Source organism: Syzygium oleosum, unplaced genomic scaffold (genome assembly GCF_021117445.2).
Source record: "Syzygium oleosum isolate NSW1041296 unplaced genomic scaffold, Sole_v2.1 Sole_v2.16, whole genome shotgun sequence".
Taxonomy (NCBI): domain Eukaryota; kingdom Viridiplantae; phylum Streptophyta; class Magnoliopsida; order Myrtales; family Myrtaceae; genus Syzygium; species Syzygium oleosum.
Genome location: NW_026607500.1, coordinates 7325718 through 7351562, shown reverse-complemented (window position 1 = coordinate 7351562; position 25845 = coordinate 7325718). Strand labels below are relative to the sequence as shown.

General features: G+C 40.5%; 3 protein-coding genes across 15 annotated transcripts in view; all 3 read left to right on the top strand.

The window, feature by feature from the left end:
* Nucleotides 1-25845, top strand: part of LOC115684369 (disease resistance protein RPV1-like) — an 83483-nt gene that overhangs the window by 7957 nt on the left and 49681 nt on the right. The gene's annotated exons all lie outside the window — the stretch shown is intronic.
* Nucleotides 338-12366, top strand: LOC130140161 (uncharacterized). Of its 12 annotated transcripts, none has more exons than XM_056318793.1 (4): nucleotides 338-610; nucleotides 660-676; nucleotides 4270-4381; nucleotides 5792-6372. In XM_056318793.1, exons 1-4 carry the CDS (start codon nucleotides 534-536, stop codon nucleotides 5898-5900), a joined length of 315 nt encoding a protein of 104 aa, XP_056174768.1. In that variant the 5' UTR covers nucleotides 338-533; the 3' UTR covers nucleotides 5901-6372. The 12 variants fall into 12 exon arrangements, 6 of the variants coding, with proteins under 6 accessions (XP_056174768.1, XP_056174770.1, XP_056174767.1 ...); XM_056318795.1 differs by having other exon boundaries at nucleotides 4266-4381; XM_056318794.1 differs by lacking the exon at nucleotides 5792-6372 and adding an exon at nucleotides 11761-12366 and having other exon boundaries at nucleotides 348-610; nucleotides 4266-4381.
* On the top strand, nucleotides 22540-23381 carry LOC115694419 (uncharacterized). The gene has a single exon (XM_030621548.2). It carries the CDS (start codon nucleotides 22818-22820, stop codon nucleotides 23247-23249), a length of 432 nt encoding a protein of 143 aa, XP_030477408.1. The 5' UTR covers nucleotides 22540-22817; the 3' UTR covers nucleotides 23250-23381.

Here is a 25845-nt window from a genome sequence, read left to right as displayed (position 1 = left end):
CATTTCTAAGCTCTCTTCTCTCCAATGTCTCAGCCTTAAATTTTGCGAAAACCTTCGAGGAATACCTGAGCCGCCCGCCAGCTTAACAGCTCTGCACATCACTTTCCCAAGTCCATCGTTACCATTTCTTTCCAAACTAACCCTTCTCGAGGAACTCACCCTTTCTGATTGCCGTCCACTTGAATGTCTCCCCGAGCTTCCCGTCCGACTATCCAAGGTTTCTGTTCGATCTGTTACTTTCTCTGGGGAGGTTAATTTGTCCAGCGCTCGCATTAGACGGGGGTTGGGCCGTTTATACACTACGACATTGAATAGGCATATTCCCAGATTGTCCAGAGGTGACGAGCCCAGGTGTGTATCTGACTGAGCTCGAAGATCAGCTCCACAGCAGAAGGGAAGCTCCCATGGCTCTCCGCGCGCTGCTGGCCGGCAAAAACCCTAGCCTCCGCCTCCGCGTCTGGCCTCGGCTCTAATGGCGGCTTGATCTCCCCTACGACTACGGCGCCCTCCAGCCCGCAATCAGCGGCGAGATCATGCGGCTGCACCGCCAGAAGAAGCACCACCACCGCCAGGCCTCCAACACGGCGCTCGAGCAGCTCCACGATGCCATGGGTGAGGGCGACGCTCCGGCCGTCGTTAATAAGTTGCAGAGCTCCTATCAAGTTCAATGGCGGAGGTTCGATTCTTTTCTGTTTTGTCCTCTTGTTTCTTTCGTTCCTTCTGTCTGGGATTTAGTTTTTGTTGTTTGCTTTCTAAGTTCAATGGAAGTGAGGGTGAAATTTGTCGGAGCGATAATTGATCGAGCATTCTCTTGTCTAACGCGGACTCGACGAGTGTTCGGATTGTTCTTTAACTGTTGCCTGCCGTTGCATAGAAACAGGACCTTAATGAATTGCCAGAGTCAAATTTGCTGAGGAGGTGCTTCACTTCTCGTTTGGGGTCAATCCTTAGTGACTTAAAGTGTTCCCTCGAGAAATGATGAGGACTAGGCAGAGCTGTTAAGGTTTTCGGTCACAGTAGCTGAACGCAATTTAGCATATAGTCTTATTTGTCAGCGAAACAGATGAACAAGGAAAAATGCTCTTGACTTTGTTCCATTTAAGGTTAATGGACTGAAGGAAGGCGTTATTTGTGATGAAAGCTTCTTCAGATTCAATGAAATTGAGAGTGAAAGGTGGTTGAGAATTTAACTCGTGGACAATTGAATATAATAAGCGGCACATTTCAAAGATGAGCTATCCTTCGCGAGGGAACTTGTAGTGTATATAAAGTGATTGATCTGGCTTTGCCAGCACTTGGTAAGACAAATCTATTATCTGCAGTCGCTGCTCATGTCAAATCCTTGATGGGTTAGCTCCCCTCTAGAGCCAAAGTTCCTGGTTTTTTAGTATTTGTCTGCCATAGCTCACCAATGTCTGATTGGTTGTCAATAGCTTTTGCCCTATCGATGTGAATGGTGCGCTGGTGCTCCTGATGAACCATAGTACTATAGAATGTACAGAGTGACAAGTTTTGGATCTATATGGCACTAGTGAGGATGGGTGGCGTTCGAATGTCACCACATTCAGATTGTGTCGTGCTTACTGACTAGGAGGAAAATTTTGTTGAGGGTTGTCTTTCCATCCTGAAGACAGTTGCTTAGATTAGTCATTGCATCGGTAGGTTTTTTTTGTTATCACATTCTTATTGCAGTTGCTACCAACTAAATGAAAGGGGAAAAGAGGTGAAATTAGGGTTTCTGAGTTTCGTTTTGTTTCATATGAATAATTTACAGCATGTGATGAACAAGTGTGAAATGTTGTATCAGATATTATCAATTCATTTTTAAGTAAGCTTCATAGGCATTGTGGTGGTAGTTCATGCAGTTTGGCAAAGGCATGTTGAACCACGACTGTGATTGAACTTTCTTAAAGAACTTCATCACATTTGAAACATGCTACATTCAGGTCTATTGTTTGAAAACAATTTGCAGAAATTTTGTGTTTTATCTAAGAGCACTGATGGCTGCGCCAGCCCTTCTATTACCTCTTCTTGTTTTTATAAATTATCCAACAATCTTAAATTTTCTCTTTATTTTCTCTATGTGCATATTCAACTATTAAAGATTAGCTTTTGGCGCTTAGCCCATTATTATCCTTTTGATTTTGCTCCTCTTACGATTTTGTGGATGTAACCTATGTTCAGGTCATGTTAATCACTCCATAGTATGGAATAATCTTGCTCCAATTCAGGTAAATGCATGTTTGACAAATTTTGATCCTTGTGGTCGCTCTATGTTGGGTAATGCAGGGAGGAGGTGGTGAGCCACCAAAAGGTTCCCTCGGTTGGGCCATTGACAATCATTTTGGCTCGGTTCTTTAGACGCACTCGTGCAGAAAATGACTGCAGAAGGTGCTGCTTCACAACTTCGAAACAAACGCTGCGAGTTGCGAGAATGTAGTTGAGATTCAGGGGACCTTTCGGGTTCGAAACATCTAAGGCTATCATGTGTTGCAAACTGCAAGAGTCTGGTAAGTTTGGATATCTCTGTTTGCATGTCCATTCAATCACTTGGCCTTTCAAGTTTAAAGAATCTAAAAGAATCAGATGCTGCCAACTGCGAGAATTTAGTTGAAGTTTGAGGCTGACCCATATAGAATATCTGGTAACATTCTGTATCTCTGGATGCGCATCCATTGAAAGATTCCATGCTGCAAATTGCCGAAATCTAGTTGAAATTCGTGGTCTTTACAGGTTGGATTTACTGGCAAGATTGAATATCTCTGGGTGCTCTTCTATTAAAAGATTACCAGACTTTTCCAGTTTAAAGACTTAGAATTTCACGCTGCAAATTGCGAGAATCTAGTTGAAGTTCGAGGCCTTGATTGATTAATTAGAAAATTTGGGTAGTTTTAATGTCTTTAGATGCATGTCCATTAAAAGATTACCAGACCTTTCAATCCATTAAAAGATAAACAGACCTATCAAGTTAAAAATGTCTTAAGGGATTCTATGCTGCAGACTGCAGGAATCTAGTTGAAATTCACGGCCTTGAGAGGTTGATTATTGGTAAGATTGGATATCTCTAATTGCACATCCATCGAAAGATAACCAGATCTTTCTAGTTTAAAGAATTTGAGGGCTTTCATGTTGCAAACTGCAAGAGTCTTGTTGAAACGCAACCTTGACGGGCTGGATTTTTTGGTAATATTGGATATCTGTTGTTGCACTTCCCTTGGGAGATTATCGGATCTATCGTGATTGAAAACCCTGAACAGGTTGAAAATCAACCGCTGCAATTACATTCAAAGCCTAGAGATATTCTCATCCTGCAAAAGTGTGTGTATTCAAGGTTGCAAGTTGTTAGTGAAATTCCCAGATGTGTCGAAATTGGAAGATTTAAGGAACTTGATAGTGACAGCTCGTTGGAAATTATCAGACATCTCAGGGCTCAAAGGATCGAGCCACCTGTAAAGTATAGAGATTTGATGATGCTCGTCAATTGTCGTACCAGACCGCGACAAACTAATTGAGCCTTGAGGGCTTAGAGACTTGGAGCTTCCACAAGCTTACGACATTTCCAGATGCAAGTGGCTACAGCCAATATCTGAATTGTCTTGAGCTTTCCTCATATAGAATATGAGCAGTTGTTACGTCGGGTATTCATGAGATCACATTCTGGTGATAGTTCGATATTTGAGACTGATCCCTGTCCCCTAATAAGGCAAAATCTTAGACTTGATAAAATCATGAATGAAGCTGGCAGTCCTGGTGAATCATCCGTGAGTGATTCTTTTTTGAACATTACTGAGTGATTCCTGTTCCTTAGTTGGAATGAAATCTTTCTCTTGATCATAGTAGGAATGTAACTGGCAGCCCTTGTTGGAGGACTAGATCATAAGTTTTGTATTGAACGTTGTTCTGCTTGCTTGCAGGTCATCTATAACGTGTTTGTTTTGTTTACATGGCGACTTAAACTTTTATCTTCTGTTGATTCTTATAATGGCAGGCATACTGGCTTATGCGTGATGTTGTTATGGTGGAAATTACAAAACACTGAAAGAACAAGCAGCTCTTTAACAAAATCCCTTCAACCATAGTCATCTCAGTTTCTTAAGGTGGATGACTGAAATCCCATACCCAGGAATGACATGAATTTGCTTGCTTATCCTGATTGCTTGAATTGGTTTTTTTATTGTTCTGTGATATTGCAACTGTAATTTTCTTTTGTGTGTTCTCATATGATTGCTCGAAGTAATTTAATGATTGACATGTGGATTATTAAGGAAGCTTCTGGAGGCAAAGTGCAAAAACACATAGGCAAAGTAGAGCGATCATGCTGCTGGACTTGTGGCGCTCTGGATCCCCAAAATTCGTTGGATTGTTTCAAGTTAATCATCAGGTGTGAATTTTATATGTTGCAAGGCTGCAAGAGTGAGTTCATAGTTTCATTGTTGTTGACACCTCCGACAATTGTCATTTTAAGTTCTCGATCAACCATTTGTGTTGAATTTGATCCTAACAAGATTCACACCATTTTTCCTGTCACCGCGTGATTTACTCTTCTGCTCTATCATTCCAATGGTGGGATTTTTTCGCTACGCCAATGAGGATTTGTTCTGGTGATGCTCTATTTCAAGTTTCTAGTATGCAAGTTTTTGTCTTCATGATATTGGAGCTGTGAACAGAGCCGAACTTAGGAATTTGGGAGGAGAACCATAGATGTATTTCAAAGAAACTAATGAACTATTGCAAGTTTGAGCAATGTTATCTATATGAATCATGCTGGAATTATAAAAGCATTTTAACGAGTTTATTCACTTTATGACGAGGAGCAACATCTCACGATCTATCAATAGTCCACCTATATTTAGTAGAAATAATGAGGATCATGTATAATGAACTCACATAACAAGCTTATGGCAATGGACATGAACTGGACTAGCAGTGTTGCAAAGAGATACGAAGCATCACTTCCAGGTGGTGGTAGAGACGTGGTGGTCCCAGTGGTTGGTGCCAGCAGTTACGGGAATCCAGCTGGACTGGTGGTCGGGGCAGTGGAAGTTTCACTGACAGTGACAACTAATTTTTGGCCCTGAGAACAACGGTCACTGTTAGTAAAGGTGTAGACTAAGTAATACTCGCAGGCTTTGTTCAGGGAAAAGGTGGCTGGTCCGTTGATTAGTGTATGAACGTAGAAGCACTGTTGCAGTTATTGTTATCACCATGTGTGACCCTGCGTTGAAGTAGAACACTGCAAAAATAATGGAAGAACATTGGCATTAAAAGAGTGAAGCTCAAGATTGATTTTTTGGCCACTGAAGCTCAAGATTGATTGCACATAAGTACGTGTATGCAATTTAAATCAGGAGATTTTACAAACAGAGCTTCTGTAAGCTAGAAATTACAAGAACCGTTTTTCTCTTAATTTCATATGTTAGCTTTCTAGCATTTATACTCCAAAAAGATTGGGATATTGAGTTCTCTTCAGGATGGTATACATAGATTTGTATCTCTCCCCTCTGTGAGAGGTTCTCTCTCTCTGTTGAGAGCTTTCCCTACATCACAATGATGTTTTCTTTCTGCTATCCTTCTCCATGATCGTCACCCCCATTCTTCTCGATCATCCAATATCCTGATATTTGCGCTCTATCATCATTAGTTATTTCCATCTGCTTTCTATTTTAGTTATGTCTCTTTGGAATTGTTTTGTCGCATTAGTTTTCCTATCACTACACACTGCCCCTATCAACTGTTCGACGACATGTCTGAGTTTATTCTCTGCTAATCTATTTCTTTTTTCTCGTTACAGGATGCCTGCAGAGGTTCTCTTAACATTGCAAGCATCTCTGGTAGACAATCTTCTGGGGGATCATTTGATTTTTGAGCAAATTGATGATGAGGAAGCTGAGATGGTTTAAATTGGAAGGATTTTGTCAGAGAAATGCTTGAGTCGAGCTGCGTAGCTAGTGTTTGAAGGAAAGCCTGCGCTGGTATGGTTGACATTACTATAACCCCTCAAAATGAGAAAATGTATTTGTTCAGGTTTCACGGCTGGCACCAAGCAGAGATAGTCCTAAGTTCTGGCCCTTGGTCGATTAGGGGAAATTGCATAAACCTGCAGAGATGGGATGCTCAGAGGAGACGGGAGAACCTCTGTTTTCATGAACTGGAGGTGTGGCTGCAAAATACATGGATTAGCCTTAGACCAAATGAAAGAGAACAATGTGAAACCTATTGCTCATTGGGCATGCAAACTGGTGAAAGTAGAGTCGATTCACACCAAATCTCGTGGTCGTGGTGGCTTCCTTGGTGCTAAAAGTTGCAGATGCTATATATGTACTGTGGAGTGAGGCACTAGCTTTGTTACTTCGACTGAGTATAAAACTTTCCGAGTGGAACCACCCACCTGGGTGGCGCTGCTGGAGTGGGCACTCTTCCTCTCGCAAAAGGTTGAGTGTTCAAATCCCGGGCGCCGCAGGGTGACTTAACCGGTGGCACGTGTGTGGTGGCTAGCACGTGTCGCCCCCAGGGTTTACTCCCCGGCTGTCGGCCGTGCGGGGGTTCCCTGGGTTACCAAAAAAAAAAAAAAAAACTTTCCGAGTGGTTGGTGAGTGAGATTGAGATTGAAATAGAGAAAGCCGGTACTAATCATTCACCGACAAAGAAAATGTCCAAAATGATGCATTCACATCTGTCTTTCAATGGCGTGAAAGGTCAGTTCTATGATATTGCCGGAATGGATTGCGGGATGGGGTGGGAATCAATGTGACATCGCTCAAACCTTTGTAATGGGATTGAGGAGGCCGATTTGATAATGGACTGCCAATCCTGCATATTCTTTTTTTTTTTTGGTAACCTAGGGAACCCCCGCACGGCCGACAGCCGGAAGGTAAACCCTGGGGGCGACACGTGCTAGCCACCACACACGTGCACCGGTTAAGTCACCCTACGGCGCCCGGGATTCGAACACCCAACCTTTTGCGAGAGGAAGAGTGCCCTTTCCAGCAGCGCCACCCAGGCGGGTGGTATCATGCATATTCTTTAGTCTCTATTATATTCAAGTTGTAGATCATTCCAGCGACCGACCATAATATTTGACTAATTGATATTCACTCAATTGGATCAAACATATATGATGAAATGGCCAAAAGTTCAGATCATGTTATACCAGTCTACATCTAGATTTGCAAGCTTCGATGTCATGATGTTATATTTGCTACTCCATACTCTACAATAACTCTGCAGAATAATTGAAGTAGCACATATAAAAACTCAATCACTTGTATGTAATGTCATATTGCTTATGGTATAAAGAGCGAGGTTGGTTATTGTTGAAATATGACGCAAAAACGATAGGATCTTGTAAATTAAGTCAATGCGAAAATACTAGAAAAATACGATAAATAATAAGGACACTGGAGATTTATGTGATTCGGTCCAAGTATCGGTACTTACATTTACGGTGAGAGTCAGCAACAAATAATTCATTATAATCGGAGAATCAGATTTACAATTCGCTTATACGCTCGAGTGTTTCTCACACCTAGATTTAAGCGTAGAACCAAAGTGTTTACAAATAAATAACTCAATTAGACGAAATAAACTCACTATACAAATCACCGCGTGTTCAAGTCCAAAGCAAAACACGCGCATGTCTAAGAACGTCTCTGTACGTTCTGCCTCCTTTATGCGGCTTGAATACAAGCATCTCTGTACGTCTTGCTTTGTACGGCTTTGGTCTTCGCTGAAAGAAAGAAACCCTCAATTTTTATATTTTTATATGCGGCAAAAAACCCTTTGTTTTTGCTTTCCCTTTTTTCTAACTTCCGTGGCCCCACACATTTCTTTTGTACGTACAAGAAGTGAAGTCCTTTACTGGTAAAGGAGTCAACAAATTGACCTGGGCCCACCGAAATAGATATAATAAAATAAAGTGTGCTCCTATTTTGTCTTTTAGTGGCCTTCTTTATTCTCGATTTGTGTTAAGCCAATGACCGTGAGCCCCTGCCGAAATGAGCTAAATAAGAAAGTGAATTTGTTACGTGGGTTCAAACCCGTGACATAAATTCAACAATTCTCCACTTTGGTTCGACGTTTGTAGCAAAGTTATAATACTCATAAATCATGATGCTCTCCCAACGCCCCGATAGACGCTCACTCTCCGCAGATACCAATAGTGCTCAAGTAGAGCTTGAGCTTAGCCAAAAAAACATGCTTAGTCATTATGTCCACTGGGTTATCCGATGTCGCAATCTAACATGAACAATGAAAAGAATAACATTTAGTTAAAAATAACTCCGAAATGTTTAAATTCAGACATCATCATATGGAATGAGAAGATGCAATTATGATTTGACAAGGAAATGCACTAACAGAATCTATCAGTTGATCGGTATTAACATGAAAGCGATCGTTGTATTAATATACAAGACTATATGAAGAGCCTGCAAGTTTTGCTACCCGTTCGGAACTTAAAGAGATAATCCTTCAATCCTCAAATTTATGATTGCCAATTTTGTGATAGAAATTTCCGATGATCGTCTATATCTGGATCTATATTTAAGAAGTGGCTGAGGTGTCTTAAACCATCAATGTGTACCTAGGGATGAGTCCGATGCGGTTTGATGTGGTTTCAACGTCGAGGTCTACACTCACAATAATTCATAAATTACGAAAAATGAACATCAAACCTACTTCATAATAAAAAAACAAAAAAAACCTTCATGTATAAATGGTAAACGTAATTATGAACCTCATAGGTTATACAATATAGTTTCGTGGTTCAGTCGGTTTCAAAATAATTGAAGCCAAATTTGTTCGATTTATGATCCATTTATTTAAGAAAGTACTCTTGTCAAAAGTTCGGTTGAGTATAAAGGTTTGGACCCTTTTTTGCTTATCCCTACATGTATTGAGATTTTTTATCATTCGAAGATTGTCTTCGGATACAATTAATCGGCAATCAAGCATTTCTGATTAAAGAGAAAACCAGAAGACATAGAGCCAAATAATCATCAACACTTACATCTTTGCCAGAAGGCCGAGAAAGGTCCAAATAATAATCACAATCGTACTAAAACTTCCAGGACGCTATCTAATCTTTGGGCCATCATTTCTAAGGAGCCTCACGTTGGACTAATTCAGAAAATGGGCTTCTTGTTGTTGTTTAAGCCCAAATTGATGTTAGGCTTTCGGCCTCTGACTAATATAACGGGTTCAGTCTACCTTAGGCATTAAAATTTTTTTGTTCTTTTTTTTTTGGTCGAAACATTAGGATTTTTTGTTCACTATCTTCGAATTTTCTTCATTAATGAACCTGGCCAAAAAACAGAAGGAAAAATTCATTAATGAAAATCTAGAACATCAAATTTTAAAATTAACTCTTTACGCCCTGTGATTTCAAGATTTCACACTTTTTCACTCTGAAATTTCGTGAAGACTAAGTCCACACATTGTAATTTCGAGTTGCGGCTGAGTTAAGTATCATCTAGTTGGAAAATAGACTTGAGAAGGAGTAGATTCTACTCAAACTTAGTAAACTAAGAGTTCATGCTGCAATTGGTTATGATGCAAATATCATATATCAATATAATTGGTCAAAGTCATGACATCAGTTGGTTCCTTATATCCAACTGATTTCGGCATATCCCATGTAAGACCCTCATGATTTAGCGATGGTAAGGCATTGAGCTCACATAAAGCCAATGCCTCTCGCACTTTTTCGAACCCATTCGAATTAAATAAGTTAAATTAATTAAGGTCTCTATGCCATACCATCAAAATAAAGAAAAAAACTTCGAATTTTCATGAGATAGCCACTTTGCCGGTAAAGTGAATAATAGTTGCTTGTACGACTACACATATGTTTGCAAAAGATGTATGTGCTAACATATATTGTGCAAATAATTTGGATCATTTATTTAGTTTTCAGAGCGATGCATCATAATTTGAACAGCCAAAGTGATGTATCATAATTTTGAAAAACATCAAGGCATTTAGTCTCTAGTGGGGATGGGAAGAAAATAGCCCATCTTAGTTGAAACAAAACCGCTGATACAGTATAGAAATCCAGTTTGTTTTGTTTACATGGCGAGTTAAACTTTTATGCTGTTGATTAATGGCAGGCATACTGGTTTATACGCGATGTTAATACTATGGAAATTACAAAATATTAAAAGAACAAGCAACTCTTTAAGAAAATCCCTTTGACCATAGTCATCTCAGTTTCTTAAGTTGGACGACAGAAATCCCACGCTCAGGAATGACATGAATTTGCTTGCTTTTCCTGATTGCTTGAATTGGTTTTTATTGTTCTGCGATATTGCAACTGTAATTTTCTCTCTTGTCTGTTCTCATATGATTACTAGAAGTAATTTAATGATTGACGTGTAGATTATTAAGGAAGCTTCTGGAGGCAAAGTACAAAAACACATAGGCAAAGAGAGTGATCATGTTGCTGGACTTGTGGCATTCTGAGTCTCCAAAATTCGTCGGGTTCTTTCAAGCTAATAATCATCAGGTGTGAATTTGATATGCTGCAAGGCTGCAAGAATGAGTTCATAGTTTCATTGTCATTTTTAGTTCTCAATCGATTGTTTGTGATGAGTTTGATCCTAACAAGATTCACACCGTTTTTCCTGTCACCGTGTGATTTACTGTTATGCTCATTTGTCATTCCAATGGTGAGATTTTTTCGCTTCACCAATGAGGATTTGTTCTAGTGATGCTCCATTATGACTTTCAAGTATGCAAGGTTTTGTCTCCTGCCGTGTTCTAATTTTTCTAATGATCTCGGTCTTCATGATATTGGAACTGCGAATAGAGCCGAAATTCAGAATTTGGGAGGAGAATCATATATGTTTTCCAAAGAAATTTATGAACTATTACAAGTTTGAGCAATGTCATCTATATGAATCATGCTGGAATTATGAGAAGAAGCATTTTAACGAGTTTATTCACTTTATGACACGGAGCAACATTTCACGATCTATCAACAGTCCACCTATATCTAGTAGAAATAATGATCCTCATGTACAATGAACTCACATGATAAGCTTATGGCAATGGACATAAACAGGACTAGCAGTGTCACACAGAGATATGAAGCATCACTACCTGGTGGTGGCAGAGATGTGGTGGTCCCAGTGGTTGGGGGCCTTGGGGCGGCAATTACGGGGATGTAGCTGGACTAGAGTTTGGGGTGGTGGAAGTTTCATTGAAGGTGACAGCTAATTTTTGGCCCTGAGTGCAACAGTCACTGTTAGCAAAGGTGTAATACTCGTGGGCTTTGTTGAGGGAAAAGGTGGCGGGTCCGTTGGTTAGTGTATGAATATAGAAGCACTGTTGCAGTTATTGTTATCACCATTTGACATGTTCACAACGTCGTGTGACCCTGTGTTGAAGTAGAACACTGCAAAAATAGTGGAAGATCATTGGCATTAAAGAGTGGAGCTCAAGATCGATTTTTCAGCCACTGAAGTTCAAGATCGATTGCACATAAGTGCGTGTATGCAATTTAACTCAGGAGATTTTACTAACAGAGCTTCTGTAAGCTAAAAATTACGAGAACCGTTTTTCTCTCATCTTCATATGTTAGCTTTCTAGCATTTGTGCTCCAAAAAGGATGGGATATTTGCATCTGCTTTCTATTTTAGTTCCGTCTTTTTGGCATTGTTTGGTCGCATTGGTTTTCCTATCACTACACACTGCCCCTATCAACTATTCGACGACATCTCTGAGTTTATTCTCTGCTGCTCTATTTCTCTTTTCTCATTACAGGATGCCTGCAGAGGTTCCCTAAACATCGCAAGCATCTCTGGTAGACAATCTTCTGGGGGATCATTTGGTTTTGGAGCAAGTTGATGATGAGGAAGCTGAGATGGTTTTGATGGGAAGGATCTTGTCGGAGAAGTGCTTGACTCGAGCTGCATAGCTAATGTTTGAAGGAAAGCCCGGGCTGGTATGGTTGAGATTACTATAACCCCTCAGAATGAGAAGATGTATTTGTTCCAGTTTCACGATTGGCACCAACCAGGGAGAGTCCTAAGTTCTGGACCTTGGTCGATTAGGCGAAATTGCGTAAACCTGCAGAGATGGGATGGTCAGAGGAGACTGGAGGACCTCTGTTTTGATGAACTGGAGATGTGGCCGCAAATACATATATTGGCCTTCAACCGAATGACATAAAAACAGTACGAAATCTATTGCTCCTTTGGCGGGCAAAGTGGTGAAAGTTGGGTCAATTCGCACCAAATCTCTGGGTCTCATGGATTCCTTCGCGCTAAAGTTGCAGTGGATGTTAAAAAAACCCCTCTTACCTGGAAAGTGGAGTGTCAGGGACCATGGTGAAAGGTATTGGGTAGAGATCCGATATGAGCGGATGCCATCCTTGTTGCGAAATTCAAATTGGCATTAGTATAAAAATCACTAACAATACAGAATCGCAAATAAACGAAATTGTAATAACAAAGTTGGAATCGATACAAATGAATACCGAGGCCTGTGTTTGACACAGTTTCCTTAAAACAGATTCGTTCCCCTCAGGACGCGTCCGAGGTTTCGTGAACGTTTGTCTCCCAGGATACAACGGTTGACTGCTAAGAAGTAATCAGGACTTCAAAGCTTCCGGCGAACTTGAACAAATTGCGGAACTGAACACTATCGAAAACCGTGCAAATGCAGAGAATATAAAACAGAGGAAGAATGATTTCGATAAAAATAGAACGCAGGGGAGAGCATTTCGGGAATAATAACGGCCGATTAAATCTGTCGTTACAAAATCAATACAAATAATGGACGATTAAATCTGCCGTTATAAAATCAATACGAATAACGGACGATTAAATCTGTCGTTACGAAATCAATACGAATAACGGACGATTAAATCTGCCGTTACAAAATCAATACGAATAACGGCCGATTAATTCTGCCGTTATAAAATCAATACGAATAACGAACGATTAATTCTGCCGTTATAAGATAAATACGTATGGGAATAACGGCTGATTAAATCTGTCGGACGTTATGAAATTCGTAACTGTTTGAGTTGAAAGGAAAAATAAATCAGAAGGCAAAATTGGGCTCGTCGCGAGGCCCACTTTTCGGTCCTGCAATCGTGTACGCGGGATGTGCGCTCGCGCCCAAGTTTCAGCTTGTCGGGCGTCGGATTTGCACCCCCCCTGCGCCTGCGCGCGAGGCAGAGAGTTTGTGCTATGATAGTTACCACTTCAAATAAGTGTAACCGTATATAAAGCACTCCATAACCTTCTTTCTTTTCCGATGTGGGACTAGTGTTTTTCCACATCCCACTTCCAACTCAAGGGTGTTTTTTGAGCATCAATTTCTCATTCATTCACCCATCAATTTATCCCATATTTCCAACAATCCCCCACATGAATGAAAATTGTTTTAGTTTTGACTCTGTGATAGTGTTCAACAATTGAAACCTGCATAGGATAGGTAGGTATTACCCTTTGAACCTTCCCTTGTGAAAGTATATTTACTTTACTAGTTGTCCAGTAGACATGATGTCCTTGAACTGTCCAGCTTTCTTATGTAAATGAACCATACACTTCACACAGGAATCATCTAAACGTTTATTCAGTTCTCATAGTTATGTTCATTTTGGCCATGAACATCAACCTGGTTCTGCAAGAGTTTCTAAAGAATTTAGCCCTAATAATTCTCCTTTGAAGCGGCCCCACTTCTCTCTTACATAGGTGATTACTTAATTTTGAGTAATTTGTTTACTCCACTTAAGAATCATTAAAGCAAAATGCTATCCTTTCCATTACAATATCACTGTTATTTTATATAGGAATGGTTTTAGGGATAACCCCCACAGTGACATCACTAAGTTTATATAATTAGGTTGTCCCTTTGAACCTAGATCTTGGGATCTCCAGTCAACTAGGTTGGGTTTCCTTTATACCAACTTATTCTTTCATGGGCTTCAGTCCCATTCCTCTTGTTGATTTCTCAACTAACTCTCTGTTTAACCCTTTGGTTAGCGGATCCGCAATATTATCCCTTGACTTTACGTAGTCAATAGAGATAATTCCTGTTGAGAGTAGTTGTCTAATGGTATTATGTCTACGACGTATATGTCTAGACTTACCATTATACATATTACTCTGTGCTCTTCCAATCGCAGATTGACTATCACACTGTATACTTATTGGTGGCACAGGTTTTTGCCATTTTGGAATATCCTCTAAGAAATGGCGTAGCCATTCAGCCTCTTCACCACATTTATCTAATGCTATAAATTCATATTCCATTGTGGATCTGGCTATAATAGTTTGTTTACAGGATTTCCAAGATACGGCTGCTCCTGCTAGTGTGAATACATATCCACTAGTAGATTTTGAGTCTTTTATATCAGATATCCAGTTCGCATCACTATATCCTTCCAGAACAGCTGGGTATCTGGTATAATGCAGGCCATAATTCCGAGTATATCGTAAATACCTGAATACTCTCACTATTGCTTTCCAATGGTCAGCACTCGGATTGCTTGTATATCTACTTAATTTACCAACCGTATAGGCAATGTCTGGTCTAGTACAACTCATTAAGTACATTAGACTTCCAACAACTCTAGAGTACTCTACTTGAGAAATACCCTCTCCTCTATTCTTGGAAAGATGAAGACTATTGTCTAATGGTGTTCTAGCAATACCAGAATCATTCATGTTGAATTTTTCAAGAATCTTGTCCACATAGTGTGACTGGTTTAAAATAAGACCTTCTGATGTTCTTGTGATTTTAATTCCTAAAATCATATCAGTAGGTCCCATATCTTTCATGTCAAATCTTGAATTCAACATATACTTGGTAGATTTGATCATTTTATCATCACTACCAACAATTAATATGTCATCTACGTAAAGACATAAAATGACATAGCCATTTGTTGTCTCTTTAATGTACACACATTTATCACATCCATTGATCTTAAAACCATTGGTAATCATTGCATTATCAAACTTTTCATGCCACTGTTTTGGTGCTTGTTTTAGGCCATACAATGATTTCACCAATTTACAGACTTTTCTTTCTTGTCCTGGAACTATAAAACCCTCAGGTTGTTCCATGTAGATTTCTTCATCCAAATCACCATTTAGGAAAGCTGTTTTTACATCCATTTGATGTACTTCCAGATTTTGCAATGCTGCAATTGCAATTATCATCCTAATGGAGGTTATTCTCGTCACAGGAGAATAAGTATCAAAGTAATCTAAGCCTTCTCGTTGTTTGTATCCTTTGATCACAAGTCTGGCTTTGTACTTATCAATGGAGCCATCTGCTTTCATTTTCCTTTTAAAAATCCATTTGGACTTTAAAGGCTTACAACCAGGAGGAAGATTCACTAGCTCCCAAGTATGATTCTGCAAAATAGAATCAACTTCACTTTTTATTGCTTCTTTCCAAAGAGGTCCCTCAGAAGAATTTACAGCTTCTGCATAATTTAATGGTTCCTTTTCTAACAAATAAGTTAGAAAATCATTTCCAAAAGATTTTTCCACTCTTGCTCTTTTGCTACGTCTCGGTTCTGAGTCATGAATTTCATGAGCCGAATCGTGACTTTCTTCATTCATAGTTTCATTCTTTCGTTTAGATGAACTTGATCAATCATTGGATTTACAAGGAAATACATTTTCAAAGAATGATGCATTCCTAGATTCCATGATCGTATTCTTGTGTATATCTGGAATTTTAGATTCATGCACAAGAAATCGATATGCATTACTGTTATGTGCATAGCCTATAAAGATACAGTCCACTGTTTTAGGACCTATCTTTGTCTTCTTTGGTGTTGGAACCGCCACTTTTGCAAGACACCCCCACACTCGCAAGTGTTTGTAGGATGGTCTCCTACCTTTCCATAACTCATAAGGGGTTTTATCCTCTTTCTTTCGAGGTACCTTATTTAAAAGGTAATTGCTTGACAATATAGCTTCTCCCCACATATTTTGAGGTAAACCTGAATTTAGTAATATCGCGTTCATCATTTCTTTCAATGTGCGATTTTTACGTTCAGCAACACCATTTGATTGAGGAGAGTAAGGCGCAGTTATTTCATGTATAATTCTGTGTTGTGCACAAAATTCACCAATTGGTACTTCATACTCGCCACCTCTATCACTTCTCAATCGTTTAATTTTCTTATTGAGTTGATTTTCAACTTCATTCTTATAGAGAACAAATTTCTCTAAGGCTTCGTCTTTGCTTTTAAGCAAATACACATAGCAGTATTTGGTGTTATCATCGATAAAAGTAATAAAATATTTATTACCACCTCTCGTTTGAATGAATTTCAAATCGCAAACATCACTATGAATTAATTCAAGGGGTTCAGTGTTTCTTTCAATTGTTTGAAATGATGATCTCGTTAATTTTGCCTCAACACAAATTTCACATTTATGTTTTGAATCAATTTGAAATGAAGGTATATGTTCCAAGTTAATTAATCTACGCAATGTATCATAATTAACGTGTCCTAGTCTACCATGCCATAAATTGGAAGACTCAAGCAAATAAACGGAAGACTTATTATCTTTATTGATAATTGTCATTACATTGAGCTTAAAAAGCCCATCAGTTACATATCCCTTCCCCACATACATTCCGGATTTAGACAAAATAACTTTATCTGACTCAAATACCATACGAAATCCATACTTGTTCAACAAAGACCCAGAAACCAGGTTCTTTCGGATTTCTGGCACATAAAGAACATTGTTTAGAGTCAGCTCTTTTCCTGAGGTCATCTTCAGCAACACCTTCCCTTGGCCTTCGACAGCAGAAGAGGCAGAGTTTCCCATAAAAACCTTTTCCCCATTAATTGGTTCAAGATTTGTGAACAGGTCCTTATTGGAGCATATGTGCCTAGTAGCACCAGTGTCAATCCACCATTCCTTCGGATTGGACCCAACTAAGTTTACTTCAGAAACCATTGCAGAAAGGTTTATGTTTGACACGTCTTGAGCGATGCCACTCACCATATTTGTCTCATAATTCTTCTTCTTCGAAAGTCTGCATTCCATAGATCTATGTCCCATTTTACCACAGTTGAAGCATTTTCCTTGAAACTTGTTCTTGGAAACTCCTCCTTTTGGTCCCAACTTTGGCTTGGCAATCTTCTTGTTCTTGTGGCCTTGCCTAAGTTCCACAACATTTGCCTTAGCTGTAGTAGGATTGAACCCTTTGCGTTCAAATCCTCTATTGTCTTCTTCAATTCGAAGTCTAACAATCAGCTCTTCCAGGTTCATTTCCTTTCGCTTATGCTTGAGATAGTTCTTGAAATCCTTCCACCCAGGAGGTAGCTTTTCAATAATAGCAGCCACTTGGAAGGTTTCACTCAAGATCATTCCCTCAGCCAGAATTTCATGCAAGATCACTTGAATTTCTTGCACTTGACTGATCACAGTTTTAAAGTCCACCATCTTATAATCAAGGAATCGACCGACAACAAATTTCTTTGCTCCGGCATCCTCTGTTTTATATTTCCGATCCGAGGCTTCCCATAACTCCTTTGCCGTCGTTTTTGCACAATAGACATTGTACAATGAGTCATGTAAGCCATTTATGACATAGTTCCGACACAGGAAGTCAAAGTGCTTCCATGCTTCAACAGCATTGAAGACTTGCTTATCCGTTTCTCCATTGGATAACTTAGGAGCTTCCTCAGTCAAGAATCTCGCAAGATTCAAAGTTGTCAAGTAAAACAACATCTTTTGCTGCCACCTTTTGAAGTTCGATCCGTCGAACTTTTCAGGTTTCTCACCATGATGGACGAAACCGCGGAAGGACAGAGGATGAGCCGAGGCAATTTGGACAGTGAGGCATAGGCGAGTTTTTGGTGATGTCGTTAGCGACCACATCGACACCATCGTTTCCAGCAGCCACATCCATGACTTCTTTACCAGTAGCCATTTGAATTTGTAAAAGCACGAATCTGTTTTAAGATTGTTGCGAAATTCAAATTGGCATTAGTATAAAAATCACAAACAATACAGAATCGCAAATAAACGAAATTGCAATAACAAAGTTGGAATCGATACAAATGAATACCGAGGCCTGTGTTTGACACAGTTTCCTTAAAACAGATTCGTTCCCCTCAGGACGCGTCCGAGGTTTCGTGAACGTCTGTCTCCCAGGATACAACGGTTGACTGCTAAGAAATAATCAGGACTTCAAAGCTTCCGGCGAACTTGAACAAATTGCGGAACTGAACACTATCGAAAATCGTGCAAATGCAGAGAATATAAAACAGAGGAAGAATGATTTCGATAAAAATAGAACGCAGGGGAGAGCATTTCGGGAATAATAACGGCCGATTAAATCTGTCATTACAAAATCAATACAAATAACGGACGATTAAATCTGCCGTTATAAAATAATACGAATAACTGATGATTAAATCTGTCGTTACGAAATCAATACGAATAACAGACGATTAAATCTGCCGTTATAAAATCAATACGAATAACGGCCGATTAATTCTGCCGTTATAAAATCAATACGAATAACGAACTATTAATTCTGCCGTTATAAGATAAATACGTATGGGAATAACGGCTGATTAAATCTGTCGCACGTTATGAAATTCGTAACTGTTTGAGTTGAAAGGAAAAATAAATCAGAAGGCAAAATTGGGCTCGTCGCGAGGCCCACTTTTCGGTCCTGCAATCGTGTACGCTCGCGCCCAAGTTTCAGCTTGTCGGGCGTCGGATTTGCACCCCCCCTGCGCCTGCGCGCGAGGCAGAGAGTTTGTGCTATGATAGTTACCACTTCAAATAAGTGTAACTGTATATAAAGCACTCCATAGCCTTCTTTCTTTTCCGATGTGGGACTAGCGTTTTTCCACGTCCCACTTCCAACTCAAGGGTGTTTTTTGAGCATCAATTTCTCATTCATTCACCCATCAATTTATCCCATATTTCCAACAATCTTTTTGTTACTCGTGGTAGAAACTAAGGTCGGGGGAGTCATGACTTCCAAGTCACGATTCCGTTCTTGGCCTTTTCCCTCTGTAATTTATATTGTCATACGATAAACCCATAAATAAAAATTATTTCATCTTTGAACTTTTCGTAAACGCGGAAAAGGAAAAAGCAGTTGCTACGTGGTCCCTCGACTTTTGCTTAATTACGAAACTGCCCAAAATCGGAAGTTAAGAAAAACAAAATTGATAAAATCCACCCAGGATTAACGCAAAAAACCACTTCTCCACTTGCCACGAACTTCCCATGGTTTTCTTCGTCACTCGCACTGCCTCTGCTCCGCTGCTCGCGCCGCCGCGCGCCGCCGTCCTTATCCGGTCCACCCTATAAATAATAGCCACCAACCTCTTCTCTCTTCTCCATCTTCTTCCTCATCGCCATTCTCTCTCTTCGCAGACTTGCACAGACCAGACCAAGACTCTGAGTCCATCGTGCTCTCTCTCTCTCTCTCTCTCTCTCTCTCTCTCTCTCTCTCTCTCTCACACCCACAAAATTTTGTTCCATCACAAGCTCCCATCATCCTTCCCCCGCCTCCTCTTCTGCTGCTTCCACGATGGCCACGCTGCCGTCTGCCATGAGGCCGCCTCCTTGGGCTGCGACGACGGCAACCGCCACTGCAAGGCAGCTCGATCGCCCCGCTCGTGGCTGCTTTCGACGGCTCAAGAACTTCTGCTGCCGGAGATCCAGTACAAGTGCCGGAGAATTATCACGCGGATCGGGAGGTGCAGGAGGCAGGGCCACGTCGCGGCCAGAGAGTTCGGGTACAATCTGATGAGCTACGCGCTCAACTTCAAGGACGATCGGAGCCAGGAGTCGGACAAGGAATTCCCGCCGAGGAACTTCTCGACGGGCCGCCGGTGTCTCGGATCGAGTCTTCTTGCCGTGAAGTTGCCGAGGGAAGTCGTAGCTTGTAGTTAAAATATTTTTCTCTGAAGATCTTTTTTATTTTGATCGACAAGTTGGGTGGAGGCTATCAACAGTCCTTGGAAGGATCCAAGGTGCCTGTACATATTGTAGATTTCGAGATCTCAAATACATGGAAAATATGCTTGGAAGTTGAGAATTGTGATAATAGAAAAATGTAATTTTCTGGTCATTCATTAATGAAAAGTACACGAGACTTTACAGGATCAATTAAGAGAAATACAATATATATATATATATATATATATATATATATATATATTTCTAACATCATAGGTCTGATTTTAGCAAGAGCTCGATTTTCTACTTCTATAATAGAACAAGTGATAGTCATTTGATTCTTACTACGACATGAGAGAAGTGAGATGCCCAAAAAGAAACAGTAACCCACAGTGGAGCGACAATCTTGAGGGTTACTAGCTATGAAATAGAGTCGTACAAGACGCAGTCATGTACTAACTAACAATATGGATAGCATAGGCTATACCAAATTGAGTAATAGTGAGATATATAAGAATGCGGACTAGTTGTTGATAGAGCGTAGGATTCGAAAGAGGATCATCAAATTTGGCATTTGTCTTAAGAGGAGTTGTAATGATCTTATTATTTGTGTGTTTGGCTTGACAGATGAGATTGGTGGCATACTTGACTTGGGAAATATTATAACCAAAGAATCTGAATGAACCTCTAAGCCTAAAAGCTTAGTCGCCCAAGATCTATCATTTCAAACTGTTGATTGAAATATTACTTGAGTTTTGAAATGACAATCAGAATCAATCAAGAGAAATACACAAAATCTCCTATATATATATATATATATCTATATCTCCAACATTCGATATGTCATCATCGTCTCCGTTTTGCTTTCGCTTTCTGTCTGGAGTGTTTCGTGTTTGAGCATTTTTACTGATCAGTGTTGCGTGAATTAAATGCGAACCAACAAGAAGTAATTTTTGTCTTGGATGAATGGACTTACTTTTATGGATAATGTGGATGCAACTTTATTTGAGTTGAGCTCGAGTATGGCGATTTTTCTGGTCAAATCAAACTCGAGCATAAATTTTAATACTCGATTAAGCTCGAGTTGACTTTTAAATGTCACGTATAAGGATCGAGTCGAACCGACCTCGAGGCCACTGTATCGATTGGACTTGACTCAAAGACACCCCTAGAGACAAATACCATATTTCCCCAATTATTTATACCAAATTGTCAAGTGAGCAAGCGTCCGGCGGCGGGCACCGATGGTTGGGTGCATGGACCATTTCCTCGGACGCTCAGTTCGATCCACACCGATGTGGAGCGCTCTCACATGTGGACTCGCACTTCGAGAACCACACGAGCCCAACGATCACACGAGTCGCTCGGCTCGTGAATGACTAGAATCCAAGCCAAATGACATGACTCCCCCATCATTCTTAATTATTAGTTAATTACAATGATTATGTCGTAGCTACTGAGTATTGAGGAACATTCACCGTACCCACGTTTCGTTCACGCACCATGGGACATCTCGTTTATTATAACTAGAGAGCGAGAGAAAGCAGGCAATTCTAGGCATGTGGGAAAGCCAGCTTGGAGATCTATGAAACCACCATTAGAAGTTGAGCTAGTGTTACGTGAATGAAATTAAGTGGAGATTAGTGCAAGGGCATCTTAGGGAATGAGATGGTTCATTTTTACTAACTTTAATTATCGGAGTAACCCAGGTTAAACCCCTGATTCACAATTTATTTGTGCATGCAAATCGATTAATGCAACACGCTTTCTCAAGCTGGGGATCAATTTGCGCATCAACACATGTTTAAGAGATGCATCAACACACCAACAAAGCACTGGTTTAAGTGGTCTAAACATTACCTATTCGCTCAAAAGAAGTTGCATTAACACGACTCAAAGCTAGTATTGTGTGGGACATTGAAAGAAAATGAAAAGTGATTAGGTGATAGAGGGATTCAAATCTTCATATATCTGATTCGATATCACGTGAAAAATTAAACTTCCGATCAATTCCCTCTCTTCTGTCGCCTTGCCTCCAAGTTATACTCATTTAGCCCGCAATGTTTGACATCTTATTGATTTTATTTTTGGATCTAATCGTGTCAATCACATTCTCAGGATTGTGGATTCTCCAACTTCAAATGAATCAACTTTCCCGCACTGTAGTTGCTTCAGGAGACTAAGGTCAGAAGCTATGACATTGAAGTCACGATTTTGTTCTTGCCATTTATTCTCTTTATTCATGAGTATTAAATGAATTCACAATAACTCTCTTTTCACTCTCTCTTGCCTTCACTTGATGGCTCTTGCTTACTCCATGCTCTCACCTTAATTTGGACATGAGTTTTTCTAAATTTGGGTTAAATATAAAAGTGTTGTAGCAATATGAATATGCTCGGGTATTTGTTGAGTACGGGTGACTAGATTTGTATTGCATGGAAATAGATCGATTTTGGTTTGACCATCTTCGATCTGAGCCAACTGTTTGACAAGTATAATAAAACCCATGAAAAAGTCATTTCAATTTCTTGGTAAAACAAAAGAGAGATAAAAAAAAAAAAAAAAAGCAGTTGCTACGTGGTCCCTCGCATTTTGCTTAGTTACCAAACTATCCAAAAGCGGAAGTCGAGAAAAACAAAGTGAAAAAACCCACGCGGGATTAACGCAAAAAACCGCTTTCCCCACTTGGCCACGAACGTCCCACGGTTTTCTTCATCACTCGCACTGCTCTGCTGCTGACGCCGCCACACGATCGCGTCCTTATCCGGTCCACCCTATAAATAAAACCCACCAATCTCATCCCTCTTCTCCATCTTCTTCCTCCTCACCATTCACTCTCTTCACTCTCTTGCACAGACCAGACCAGACCAAACCAAGACTCCGAGGATCGCTCTCTCTGTCGAAATGTTGTTCAATCACAAGCTCAGATCACCATCCTCCCCTTGCCTCCTCTTCTTCTGCTTCCACGACGCTGCCTACCACGAGGCCGCCTCCTTGGACTGCGACGACAGCAACCACCGCAAGGCGGCTCGGTTGCCCTGCTCGTGGCTCCGCTCCACGGCTCAGGAGCTCCCGCTGCCAGAGATCCGGTACAAGTGCCGGAGAATCATCATGCGTATCGGGAGGTGCAGGAGGCAGGGCCATGTCGCGGCCTCGGAGTTCGGGTACGATCCAATGAGCTACGCGCTCAACTTCGAGGACGATCGGAGCCGGGATTCGGACGAGGAGCTCCCGGCGAGGAACTTCTCAGCAAGGCTGCCGGTGTCTCCGGATTGGTTGCTGCCGGCGAAGATGCCGAGGGAAGTCGTAGTGTGTAGTATAAGTCTTTTTCTCTAAAGATCCTTCTAATTTTGATCGACAAGTTGGGCTATACCACAGTCCTTGGAGCGATCCGCAGTGCCTGTACATACTGTAGATTTCAAGATCTGAAATTCATGGAAAATCTGCTTCGATATCTCTTCATCGTCTCCGTTTTGCTTTCGCTTTTTCGCCTGGAGTGTTCTGTGTTCGAGCATTTTTGCTGATCAGTGTTATGAAATACGAACCGACAAGAAGTAAATTTTGTCTTGGATGAATGAACTTACTTTATGGATAATGTGGATGCAACTTCATTTGAGTCGAGCTCGAGTGTTACAATTTTTCTGGTCGAATTGAACTCGAGCATAAATTTTAACACTCGATTAAGCTCGAGTCGAGTTGTAAATGTCATGCACACGGATCAAGTCAAACCAAGCTTGAGGGCACCGTATATGATCGGACTTGACTTGAATACACTCCTAAAGACAAATGCCACATTTCTCTATTCTTATACCAAATTATCGGGGGAAAGGGAAATGACCAAAATAGTCTCAAGTCTATTGCATTTGTGTTAATTCAGTCCTAAATCATTTAATTGTGCCAATTGAGTCCTAAACCTTTCAAAATTTTGCCAATTGAGTCTATCTGACAAATTTTAGCTAAAAATTGCTGACGTGGACATTAGCTGTCCAATGTGATATGGCTGGCACTGACGTGGATAATTTTTATAATTTTTTTAAAATTTTCTAAATTTTCTAAATTTTTCATTCTTTTTTCTTTTCTTTCTTTCTTTTCCTTTTTTTCTTCCAAGCTTGGTTAGGGCCTCGCGCCCATCGTCCAATGGCCGGTGAGGGTCGGCCAGCCCTCACCTATGACCAGCTGGGGTTGGCGAGAGTTGGCCGGCCCTCGTTGGGCTTGTAGGATTGTCTTACGTGGTCAGCGATTTTTGGCTAAAATTATTTGGATGGACTCAATTGGTAAAATGTGAAAATATTTAAAATTCAATTAGCACAATTTAAATTGGCACAAATACAACATATTTAAGACTTTTTCAATAATTTTCTCGATTGTCAGGTGAGAAAGCGTCCGGCGGCGGGCACACTCACTCCAATCCACTCTGACGTGGAGCCCTCTCATATGCGGCCTTGTACTTCGAGAACCACGCGAGCCCAACAATCACGCGAGACGCTCGGCTCGTAAATTGACTAGAATCCAAACCAAAACAACATGACCTCCCCCATCATTCTTAATTAATAGTTAATTTCAATGGATGTGTCGTAGCTACTGAGTATTAGGGATCGTTCATCGTTCCCAGTACCCACGTTTCGTTCATGCACCATGGGACAATCTCGTTTATTACAACAAGAGAGAGAGAGAGAGAGCAAGCAGTTCTTGGTAAGTGCGAAAACCAGCTTGGAGATCTATGAAACCACCAAGTGAAGAGCTAGGGTCACGTGAATGAGATAAGTGGAGATTAGTGTAGGGCATTTAAGGAATAAAATGATTCATTCTTACTAACTTTAATAATTGGCCGCCATTAGTTCTATATTGATGCCAAGACATTCATTCTTATGGGATGCAAATGTACTCGTCACGACGGTTCGTGATGTTATTGTTTTTGCTGTTGAGATTTGTTTCGTTTTGAACCCTTCATATATCATTTTAAGATGTAAATGAAATATTCATTTTCGAACAAAAAAAATTATTGGAGTAACCCAATTTGAATCCTCAATTTTAATAATTTATTTGTGTGTAGATCGATTTATATAGGGTTAAAACCGCGAAAAACCCTAAACTGGTACACTTGTGACAGATTTACCCAAACTATTTTTTTGACCATAAAAAACCCCGAACTGGTACATCTGTAACAATTTTACCCCGAACTATTTTTTTGACCACCAAAAATCCCAAACTGGTATACTTGTGATAATTTTATCTCGAACTAATTTTTTAATATTATTTTTTATTTTTTCGAATTTTTTTAGTTTTTCTTTTCTTTTCTTTTTCCTTTCCTTTTCTTTTTTTTTTTCCTTCATCTTCAACCTATGGCCGGTCGCCGGTCCGGCAACCGACCGAAGGCGGGGGTAAGCAAGGTCGGCCCCGCCGGCCGCTGGCGACGCCGACCTCACCGGCAACTGGCAAGGTCAGCCTTGCCCCACCCCTGGTGAGGTTCGACCTCGCCAGTTGTCGGCGAGGGGTCGTCCTCGCCGTCGCTGGCGAGGTTCGACCTCGCCGCTTCTGGGAGAGGCTGACCTAGCCAGTTGTGGCGGGGCCGACCCTCGCCAGCGACGGCGAGGACGACCCCTCGCCGGCAACTGGCGAGGTCGAACCTCGCCAAGGGTAGGCAAGGCCGACCTCACCGGCCAGAGGTTAAAAATGAAGGGAAAAAAAAAAAGAAAAGGAAAGGAAAAAGAAAAGAAAAGAAAAACTAAAAAAATTCGAAAAAAAAAAAAATAAAATTAAAAAATTAGTTCGAAATAAAATTGTTCGATGTACTGGGTTTTTGGTGGTCAAAAAATAGTTCGGGGTAAAATTATCACAAATGTACCAGTTTGGGGTTTTTTATGGTAAAAAAAATAGTTTGGAGTAAATCTGTCACAAGTGTACCAGTTTACGGTTTTTCGTGGTATTAACC